We start from the raw sequence: 12,205 nt of genomic DNA, 5'->3' as shown, positions 1-12,205 counted from the left end.
GTGAGCCACCATGTCCAATAAATTATGTCTGTGTTTCTAACAGAGTTCAAAAAAACAAAACAAATGACATTGAGTTTTTTATTACCTTTAAATTACCTCTATATAACAATTCCAAATTATTTTTTACCAAGGATTTAATGGTGCCCATGTCTCCTATTTTTCAAATTGTTGAATTTTATGGATCTTTTTGCAAGATATCAAACTATGACTACTCTTTTCAATACTGGAAATTTTCGAAGCTTATTTTATTAGATTTGAGTAATAATGAGTTAATAGGCAGTAATGATTTGAGATTAGTACAAGCTTTAAGCAACTTAAAAATGTTGAATTTTTCTCACAACGAAAATTTAACAATTGATCAAAATTTTCTTTTTCCGACATCCTTAGAAATTATTGATTTATCTTATACAAAAATATCACTTAAATTAAATGTCTTTGAAAATGTAACTTTTCTGAAACATTTAAATCTAAGCAATTCTTTAGTTTCTACATTTCAAGATATTGGAATACCGGAATACTTTACACTAGAAACTTTATACATAGAGAATGTTGAGATGACAAATATTGAGAAAAATTATTTCCGAGGTCTTACTATAAAGTCTGAGTTACGAGCTAGTGATTATAAACTTTGTTGTCCACAAATATTAAATCCAAATATTTCAGTAGACAAATGTCATGCACCTGTAGATGTCATCTCTTCATGTAAACATCTTGTTGGTAACATTCTAAACAGAATTACCATCTGGACCGTAGGACTTTTGACTGTAGTTGGAAATGGCATTGTGTTGGTCTATAGAATTGGTTGGAACAGAGAGATATTTAAAAAAGCGTATGGATTGTTTGTATGTGGTCTGGCTGTTTCAGATTTTATTATGGGTGTGTATTTACTGTTAATAGCTGTAGTAGATATTTACTATAAAGATAATTATGTATTAGAAGATGTCAAATGGAGACATAGTGATTTGTGTCAATTAGCAGGATTTCTGTCAACAATCTCAAGTGAAACTTCCACATTTTTTATTTGTTTGATAACAATAGATCGATTCTTGGAAATTACATATCCATTTGGTCAACACAAATTTACAAAAAAAGTTTTAGCATTTACATTGGTTTGGTTCTTTGGTTTTCTAATAGCTCTAATTCCTATTACATTTACTGAGTGGAATATTTATTCTTCTAATGGTTTATGTGTGGCTCTGCCCCTGGGATCTACAGAACATGATGGCTGGATTTTTTCTTTCATTGTTTTTGTTGTTTTCAATTTTATCCTGTTTCTTTTTATAGCATTAGGTCAAATTTTAATTTTTGTTAACATTGTCAAAGTTAGAAAAAATGTGAATAACATACAAAACAATTGCAGTAGAAGAATTATTGAATTAAACATAGCTAAAAAACTATTTATTGTTGCACTGACAAATTTAATGTGCTGGTATCCAATTGGAATAATTGGAATTCTTTCATTAAATGGTCACTTCTTTAGTCGCGAAATTTACGCCGTCATCGCTATTTCTGTAATGCCTATAAATTCTGCTCTAAATCCAATTATTTACACATGTCCTATTATTTTGGAAAAATTAGGCTTCAAAAATGGTTATTTGTTTAATTGTGTTTGCAATGACAGGTTTAGAAATAACGTATGATAATGTTTGATGGGAATCTAAATGAAATTGATATTAGCAGAAATATTCATTGTCTAAAAAATATTTCTAATGTGAACCGAAATGAATACTATAGTAAACCTTTTATTCCATTAAATAGATTATAAATGCATTATTTTGCGTGACAAAACAGACCTAGTAGGTATTGCATTTATTAGCGTGACGAAACAGACACAGTAGCTAGTGCATTAATTATCGTGACAAGACAGACCTAGGCGCTAACTACATAAGTTCCCCTTTTAGACCTTGCGATCTATAGGGCAGATGTTGTTAAGTTCATCTGTTTCTTTGGCCGACGGTTAACGAGAAGGGTTTCATGTAGTCAGCCCAATGACAAGCCACCTATACTTCCCCAACTTTAGCGATATCCAACCCAGGACCACAGGAAGCAAAGCGTTTATTTATTTGTTGGTCTTAAATTATGTGCCAATTGACTAATGTATATATTTTATTTTTTAAATTTGATTTTTTAATTAAACTTTTTAAATTTGTTTTTGTACTTTGTATATATTTTTTATTGATGTGTATCTAAATCCAAATTCGACATTATTATATTATAATCATCGTAGCAAATGTTAACATTAAGTTATGTATTTCGAGTAAACTTTATTTGCAAAAACATACTGCTACCATGTAAAAATGGATTTGGACTTTAATAAAATAAAATAAAAGTTTAATAAAACTGCAATTTAAATTGTTATTTTAATCTTTTTATACTGTTCCTTTTAAACATTTTATTTTACTTTCTTGTGATGAAATAATTGTATTTATGATTGACAGTTAATATTTTTTAATTAATTAATTAATTAATTTATTTATATTTGAAAACCCAGAAACACAGTGTTACAAACATATGACTAAAGTTAATCGGTGAAAAAAATATAGTATATTTTGTAATAGGAAGTTTAGAAGACTTTAAATCAAGGATTGGCAAATTAAGGATTTCGGGAAACATTCTACCCATTAGACCGTTTTATGTGGTCCGCGGATACCTACAGAAATTTAAACATGTATATAATGTTTTAACATTCTGTCTACAGTTTATATATTTCTACTATTTTTTTTATTAATTATTTATTTATACTATTTTATATTATCGTTTCTGACGACAAAGAGGCTAATGAAAACAATCTCTAGAATTCTAAAAAAGTTTTAAGTAAGTGAAAGTTACTCTAATTGGCAATTCAGAATTATATTCATATTGAGTTTTTTTTTTTGCTTTTCATCATGAATGCGTCTAAAAAAATAAAAATAGAATACATGTCGTTGTTTTTTTTTTAACGATGAATGGACAGCTGATTATTTTTTTTTTACTAACCTTCCTGATAAAACTGTGAGCTTGTCGTGCTGTGAACCGATCGCAGGTTTTAATTTTTAAGAGTGCAATTTTAAAAGAGACACAATCAAATAACTTCGGATACAATCTCATAAATGAAGAAAGACAAATGCAAGCACAGGAGTTAGTTAATAAATTGACTATACAGACATCGGTTTTTTAACAAACAATAATCATTACAAGAAGCCTTTTTTTTTCAGATGTTAAATTCATTAGAAAGTACTCGTTAGACGCAGCCAATAGTATGCGTTCTGAACAGAACAAAAATTATAGCATCACTTTCTCAAGAACTGTGGTTAGGCTTTCTGCAAAGAGAGCTGATAATAAAATGCTCCAATTTCACAGTACAAGGAAGGATGTTTGTGGTACTCGCTGGCATAGGACGAAAGTACTGATGTACAGGACAGGAAGTGTAACAACCAATGGAGCCAGTGTATTGACTGGGAAAACCATAGGTCTCTTAAAAGTTAATGAATGGTACCATTAAAGATCAATACCCTGACCATTCACTCTTACAGTCAGTCATCACGAAAGTTTCTGCAAAGCTGAATCGAAGCTGTTTAATTACATCAGTTATCTACCTTATCATAGCAGGCAAGGAGTCTTAACTACAGGTAGTTACAAAAACTACTTAAAGATTTAAAAACTTAACCCCTTAGATGTCCTGTACCATGGCAATATCCACTGGCTTAGCATGGGCAAATATTGAGAAGAGTGTGGGATCTCAAGTACGAAATAGTTTTGCTCCATGAAATGCAAGAAACTGAATGTGACTTTGTTACTATTATTGGTAATGAAGAGTGGAAGACACAATTTATGTTTGCCATTAGAATGACGGGAAAATGAAATGAGATGAATGTAAAATAAAATTTTCAAACACAGCTTTTCCCTTTCTTCAGGCAAGCAAATGAAAACATATTTTGTCATTTTTTTTTTGCTGAAAGGTAAATTTTTGCACAAAGCTGTATTTATTTTCTTAACACCTTTGCTAGCAAACTTTTGATATTATTTGGCTCCACTCACATTTGTAAACAAGCATTTAAAAAAAAATAAATACATGCAATAAAAGGTCATTACTGACTATAATTTAAAAGCACTCATAGGTCCTCATCATCATCATCGGCCTTCTTCAGTCGTGAAACGACTATGGTTTATCTCGAACAATTTTTCATATGGCTGTGGAGCCCTAGTTTGGAGAGGCACTCCCGTCCACATATACTGCATGTCAAGGTGGGTTTCGCTTTGGTGGTAGAGAAGCTGGCTATTTTCTGTGTGGCACGCTTTTCTTCAAGAATCGAGGCACATGTTTTCTCGCAGTCTATAGCTTTCTTGGTCACCGACTCTCTCCAACTAGTGCGGTTTTCCCAATGTCAGTATCAATGTTTACTGATTTTAATTTCATTTTTATCACATCAACGTAACGGAGGTGGGGGCGACCAGTTTTTCTTGAGCCAGACGCAAGTTGCCCGTACATAATGATTTTTGGGATGCGATTATCCTACATCCGTCGAACATGTCCGAGCCAGCATTGCTTGAGGAGCGTAAAGATGCTGGGAAGGCCTGTTCTCGCGAGGATCTCAGTATTACACACTTTTTCTTTGCCATGTTATTTTTAAGATCCTTCGAAGGCAGCGCAAGTGGAATGAGTTTAGTTTTCTCTCTTGTTTTGTGTAGGTTGTCCACGACTCACTGCCGTACAGTAGCGTGCTAAGAACGCATGCTTTGTAGACCTTCATTTTGGTCGCTGTGGTGAGCTTCTGGTTTTCCCAAACTCTTGGTCTGAGTCTAGCGAAGGGTGATGCGGACTTCCCTATGCGTTTTTTAATCTCCTCTTCTAATGACAGGTCGCCTTGGATTGTAGATCCAAGGTAGCAGAATTCGTTTACGGCATCTAGCTTGTTATCGTCAATGAGGATGGATGGTGGTGCTATAGCAGGTGGTCCCATAACATTAGTTCTGTTAGTTTTCTTTGTGCTAATGGTTAGGCTTAGAGAAGCAGGACGTTAGTGACTGAAGCTCCCCTTGAGAGTGTGCCACTACCGCTGCGTTGTAGTTTTAACCCCGAGTCTAGCAATATTTAGAAGTTTACCATCGAATCTGAAATGAACATATATGTCTTCGGTGGATTTGTCAAACGCGTGGTGGATTAGCATTGAAAAGAGTATTCCAAAGAGGGTTGGGGCCAGGACACATCCTTGTTTGACTGTGTTGTATATGCTGAAACTTTTGGAGCAGGCGATTTTGAACTGCACATTACCCATCATATTTTGGTGGAAGGAGACAATAATATTAAGTAGCTTGGGTGGACAGCATATTAACTGTAATATTTTAAAGAGGCCTTCTCTGCTGATTAGATCAAAGGCCTTTGATTTTAAACATTTTACACAATATTTATATGCGTTAATAAATATGCGTCCCTTCATAACGAAAAAAAATGTAAGCGACTCTACATAGATAAAGGTTGCTCACCCCTGCTCTAGAGTACACAAATTTGATGTGGCTGTAGGAGGCTAAAGAAAAGAATCACACTTAATAAATTGTCAATGATTAGCTTTCTATTCCAACATTAAGGACATGTTCTTTGACCCATCCTCGCGCTATGCTAGGTTTCAAACAAACGCTTTTGTTATAAAGGCTTGTGTCTATAGTCCACAAAATCATTATTATCTACTATCAAATTAAGGCGTATATTTGTTATCGATTAGCAATGCTAATGATATATGAATGTGTGTGTGCGTGTGTGTGTGTGGGTGTGTTAACAACATACGACGATTATTAAACCTGGCATAAAATGCGTGTCAAAAATTATTCCTCCATTTCTCACTTTGATAGGTAGAGGGTTAGGGTTTGTTTCTCTCACCTTCTCCTTGTCTCTTTCTAGTCCCGTTGTCGTCTCTTATTTCGTCGTTTACTTAAATCTTTTATTTTACTCTTCTATGTCCATCCCCCATCTCTCTCTCTCTGTCTCTCTCTGTCTCTCCCTATTTGTCTCTCTATCTCTTTCTCCTTATCTATCTCCATGTCTCTCTTTTTCTGTCTCTCTGTCTCTCTCTCTCTCTGTTTGTCTCTCTCTGTGTCTCACTTTCTCTCTCTCTTCTATATTTTAATTGAACAATTTTTTCTCTCTCTTTCTCTATCTCTAATCTTATCTGTCTTTTATCAATTCTCGCCTCTACAAATATGTATAGATTGTTAACGTTTTAGTAGTATATTCGTGTACTATAACAAGGTTGCAAAGACAGTTTGTGTGGAAACACAAACTCAAAACCGCCCCCGAAATTGTCCACATAGGCAGGCTTCAATATTTTGAGTAAGAACATCTGAATAAAATATCAAAGACAAATGACAGATAAGAATGGAGAAAGAAGGTTGACAGATCTTGTGTAGTGCCCCAACGGTCCAGCAGATCAAATGATACGTGAAAGTGAATGTAAAGTTAGATGTGAACCTGGCCTAACTAGTTCCCCTTTCAGAACTTGTGGTCTATAGGGCAGATGTAAAGTTCATCTGTTTTTGTGGCCTAAGGTTAACGAGGGTGTCATGTAGCCCGGGGGTCGGAACCTGAGACTCGCGAGCCACATGCGGCTCTTTGGATGTGAAGCTGCGGCTCTTTAGTTCCATACGCAAATATTATTTATTTTATCGAAACATTTTTTTAAATAGTTCTGAATCGTATAACGAGGATTAGGCAGCCTTAAACCATCCCCCCTTACAAGCGTCGCCACTGTCGTCAGAAGCTCTCGAATGACGCCGTCGTGTGGTGTTTCTATGTAGGTTTTAATTCGACGCAAGACGAAATGCATCTTCACCGCGTGCTTGCCTGTGACGTATAGTTTGTTATTTCAAGTAAATTAGTTAGAAGCTAATGATCTTCTCAAAGCTAGAAGCAATCAACAAGTAAAGCTAATCTGGCAAGTTTGCAGTACCACTAGAAATTGCACAAAAAGGCAAACCATTTACAGATGGTGAGTATGTCAAAGACTACTTTGCTTCCTACGTGCGTCTGAAACTGTTTCGTGATTTAAAAAAAAAAAGAAACCTTAAAAAAAAGATTTGTCACTATCCGATAAAACAGTACAAGGTGGAATAGCTAAAATATCTTTAAATGTAACATATCTGCAGGTGGAAGATATGTAACTTTCTTCTGCCTTTTCACATGCTAGTCTTGCGACATACAAGACATAGCACAAGTTGCCCATTTTGTCATGTATATGTCTTCCCAAGGTCCAAAAGTAGTTCTTCTAGGATTGCTACTATTCATATGACAAACTAAATGGGGAGATAGAGCGAATGCCGTGCAAAAATGCCTTGAAGACAATAACATCGAGTGAAATAAAATCGTTTAAACAGCAAATGATGGAGCCAGAAGTTTGACAGAAAAAAAAGCAGCAACGATTCTTCGGAGAAAAATGTCTAAAGCAGTATCGCAATAAAATCAGTGCAACGTTTGACACAAATGACTTTAGCACAGTAATAAAAGAATCAAAGATGAATTTCTTGACAGATTTGAGCAATTCAAAACCAACAAAACCATTCTAGCCTTCCTGGTAAATCCTGTCAACACAAATAGTAAAAAAAATTCACGTAGAGTTATTTGAAATTGATACTGGGTCTCTAGAAATGCAATTGATCGGTTTAAAAAGTAAAGTTTTGTGGGGTGAAAGATTTAAAGTCAAAAAGCAAGTTGGAAAAGTTGGAGGTCCAGAAATGCATGTCCGTTACGCAACAAAAATGACAACTTTAAAAGAAATGTCTCGAGCTGAGGCACCTAGCCTATATTCGATGCATGGAACAGTCTTCAGAATGCTACAATGCGGTGAAGTTAGCATTTGAAGTACTGACTATCTTCGGACCGAAAAACGTGTGCGAGGAAGTGTTTTCTTGCATGAATATCATTACAACTAAAGTAGCAAGCCAACTAACAATCGAAAATAAATTTATAGTCGTGTTTGAAACTAAAAACAAGTTATGAGGAAAATATATCCAAACTTTCTAAACCTAATATGTTGTGAAAAACACGTATATGTGAATAAAGAGATTCGGGTTTTTTTTTTTAATGTCAGATACCCATTAGAGCTTGAGGCGCCCAAAGATTGCAAAGTTGAAAATCCCAGTCTTTACCGTGCCTCCCCTGGCCCAACTGAAGTATTAAAATTAATGTAATTGTTTTGAAAAGGCTCAATCTCTTATTCGAATCCTGAAGAAAAATAATTGTGCATTTTGTATTTAAAAAAAAAAAACAGACCAAGAAAATGCTGTTTACAAGATTACTATTCGATTTAAATTATGTCTAACTTATAATGCACACAAAAGATTTTTTTCTCTAAAAAAAATAGTAAACATTTGTTTCTATGTGACTATAGTACTTAGTATAACAGAACTTACATAACATAACAATGCAAATATAAAAATAAAAATTTTTGTCAAAAATTCTACAACCGTTTGAATAAATGTGTTAAAAATATGGCAAACGATCGTCTCCTCTAATAAAGAGCCTCAAGTGTTTGAGTGTTTAATAGTTATAGTTATAAAAGTGTTGTATTTTTATGAAAAAACTGCTTGAATAAATTATTTAAAAAAAATAGATTTTTCGCATTCAGAAAAGAAAAAACTAGTCGTTGCATCAGAACTTTAAATGGTCTAAAATATTGTGATGTCGGATTTTCACTATCTTTTCTAGTTTACGAAATCTAAAAGGGAAGGAAGGACACACGGACAGACATTTCACACAAAACTAATAGCGTCTTTTCCCCTTTCGGGGGCCACTACCATAGTTACTTCTCACATAGTCTTGTTTAAATTGAGACCTCAGTTTTACAGTAAATTATTGGTCCCGCAGTGTTCAGTATAGCCAACATATATTGTCTTCGCGCACTAATTTAAAGGAGGCTTGCGAAATGTAAAGAAGTTATATCTATATATTCCGCTGTATGCTAGAAGTCAATGTCGAATAAAACATTCTAGAGGTTTCTTATTTATTTTAAGAGGTTTCTTATTACATTCTAAAGGTTTCTTATTCCTTTCTTTAAGTTTCTTATTACTTTCTGTAGGTTTTTTTATTATTTTCTAGAGGTTTCTTATTACTTTCTATGATTTTTTTTATTACTTTCTAAAAGTTTCTTATTCCATTCTAAAGGTTTCTATATTACTTCCAATTAGTTTCTTATTACTTTCCATAGGTTTCTTATTACTCCCTGTACTTTTCTTATTTATATCCAGAAGTTTCTTATTTCTTTCTAGGTTTCTTATTACTTTCTAGAGGTTTCTTATACTTTCTTTAAGTTTCTTATTTTTTTCTAGAGGTTTCTTTTTACTTTCTAGAGGTTTTTATTCCTTTCCAGAGGTTACTTATTACTTTCTTTTGGTTTCTTATTACTTTTTATCGGTTTTTTATTTATTACTTTCTAAAGGTGCCAAACGTAATGCGATGCGTTCCTTTGGATCACATCAGCAAGGTCGAGAGAGGGATCATGACGCATGGGCCACCCATGACCCCTTTATCCAATGCCCAGGAATGCGCCCCGGAGAGGAAACTCTGGTGCTGCTGCAAAGCGGCTAAAACGCCAAAACCAGTGACTCATTTGGGTGCATCCATTGCCTTTCGAGACAAAAGGAGCCATATATATAGAGGTTTCTTATTAATTTCTATAGGTTTATTACTTTCTATAGGTTTCTTATTATTTTTGCTAATTACGTTGAATGGTAACTCAATCAACGTGGTAGATTCCTTTGCAAAGCTGGGAAGCTTGACGTCCAATGACGCATCTGGCAAAAGTTACTTGCGCTTTTCTGCGGCAGGGAGAGTGCGAGCACCGCAAAACTTACCAATAAAGTCTTGACCAAATCGACGTTTGTCTTGATACCAGTATCAGCAAGAGAAGCGCTCATGGTGGTGCAGCAGATGGACTTGTGCACATAGGACGTTGCCCAAGTGCCGCACAGACATGTCTATCAGACACGCTTAAAGGTTATGCCATGTTTGACAATCTGACCTCCTGTTGGCCTACGGTACATCGAGAAAGCCTGATGAAGGAAAGTGTGAGAGCAACTGCCATTGCATCAAGAGTTCTGCCACTTGCCACGAGGCTGCGATCGGCTGCGACTGACAGGAAGGCCAGACAACGTGCACGACGTCCTCGCAACGAATTAAGACGAACTGGTGCAGGAGAAAGCGACATTCACAGGTTGCAACGCAGATGCCCCCATCGAGATGGCAGTATAAGCCCACTGCCCTGCCCACTGATAGACTCCCACCTGCGTCGATAAACCTCCACAGCCCATGTCGTGAGCTAGATTTTTTTCCGGAACGGACAAATCTAAGAAGGGGGCAATGTAGTAACTCCAGTGGCGGACTGAAAGGGTTAATGTGTGTGCGGCCTACTGACACACACGACTCAGGCCAATCACACAGGTCAAGGGCTGTTGAGTAAGGGGACAATACTGCTAGTGCACGCACACATGTGCTGTGGTCATGTGAAAGATAGCCTTTACGATCGAGAGACTCAGTGTGTAAAGAAAGGACAGTAGAGTCCATGACATCAAGCAGTGACTGAGTGCTACAAAGCGAGTCATCAAAAATGTAGCTGTACGAGCTAGTCAGAAATATTGTAGCTGTACGAGCTAGAGAGACTTGTAGTGCTAGTTAGGCAGTTCTGTAGTATAGCAAAGCATTTGAAGTTAGTGTAGCCAATTGTGTTTACTGGCTATTGTTTATGTATTTGTATATCAACCGCCACATTGTTACTTGAGGTTCCTGTTGTCAAGTTCTTGTATTAGATGGTGCTGTGTTGTGTTTAGCAGTGTTTACAGAAGGCCTGGTAGAGAAGATCGTAAAAATGTATCGATAAAAAGGGAGAAATCGATATAAACTATTTCATGTTTGACGCAGATTTCTTGCGTTGGTATTCACTCAAAAGTTCTTGATTAATTATGTAGAAATGGCAATAGCAGGCACTGGGCGTGTCATCTGTATTGAATTAGAAAAAAAAATACATGAAATGAAGTATAGAAGGATGTTCAGCCAATGTTGAAGAAGCATATTGAAAGGGTCGAAAAAGAAAAACTGGACACTTTGATCTTATTAGAACAGCTTGATCTTCTAATAAGACCAGCTAGTGACAGAGAATATTGGATTTAGTTTAGGGAAGTGTCACAGCATGCTAAGGTCAATGCCCTAAAGATGACCGTGAAGCTCAAACCGATAGCTACGTAACATATAACGCATGAGTTGCTTATTCATATTGTTTATCTAGCTAACATGATGCTGTCACCGTAGTGACATTTTTTCACTAATGGATACAGTAATACACAATGTTTCCATTAGAATAAAAAACAAATGGTCAGCTGTTTAGAGAAGAGTTCCCTAAAACTTTTTCTATAGGAACATCTGGCACGTTAGGAAATCTTAGCGGATCAATCAATATATATATATATATATATATATGAATATTAAATTGAATAATTCTCAATTCATAAAAAAAAAACAAGCAAAATATGAAAATGAAAAAAAAATGGGCCTTCTTTAAAAAAAAAAAAAACAGCTCATCTATAGGGAGAAACACCGCATTTGCGGTCATATCTCACTAATGTAATATTTATTTTTGTTTTCAATATCAAGTAAAAATTAATAAATTACCACTATTTAATTAACTAACTGGTTAATCATTTGATTGATTTATCATTTGTTTGAAACAATAAATGGGAAATGGTAGGTGGGAAGCGTGGTCGAGAGGTCAAGTGCGCTTGAACTTGGCTTGTCTTGGCTACCTAGAAGGGGGCTCGAGGTTCGACTCGGGCAGAGTTGTGTTTACTGAGCGCCCCCCCCCCCCCCAACTGTTTCAAAAATAAGATTGGACCAAAAGCGCTCTGAGCATGCTATTAGCATGACAGTAGCGCTATATAAAAGCTATAATGATAATAACCAAGGGAGCTGAGATAAGCTTTCTAATAATAATTAAATATAAATAATATACATACAAATATTATTCTCAACCTTTCACCTATGGCGGAGCATTGTAAGCAAAGCGAAGCCTTCTTCTAACAAGTTTCAGAAATGCAGTTTGTTGTTTGCAGCGTATTTATCCCACTAATTAAAAAAATACATTGAACTCGATTAGATTGGTTGGAAGGGCCGATACTTACGTGTTACAAACTTTCAATGGCATGTATAGCTTGACATTAGCTTCATCTACGAAAGGTCTGTCTTGTTTTC

General features: G+C 35.4%; 1 protein-coding gene across 1 annotated transcript; it reads left to right on the top strand.

Moving 5' to 3' along the window:
• The first annotated feature begins 320 nt into the window (after positions 1 to 320).
• Positions 321 to 1,640, top strand: LOC129926670 (G-protein coupled receptor GRL101-like). Its single transcript, XM_056032146.1, has one exon. It carries the CDS (start codon positions 321 to 323, stop codon positions 1,638 to 1,640), a length of 1,320 nt encoding a protein of 439 aa, XP_055888121.1.
• The last annotated feature ends 10,565 nt before the right edge of the window (positions 1,641 to 12,205 follow it).

Source organism: Biomphalaria glabrata, chromosome 6, assembly GCF_947242115.1.
Source record: "Biomphalaria glabrata chromosome 6, xgBioGlab47.1, whole genome shotgun sequence".
In the NCBI taxonomy this organism is placed as follows: Eukaryota; Metazoa; Mollusca; class Gastropoda; family Planorbidae; genus Biomphalaria; species Biomphalaria glabrata.
Note: the sequence above shows the minus strand (reverse complement) of the source record. Positions and strands in the feature narration are given on the sequence as shown.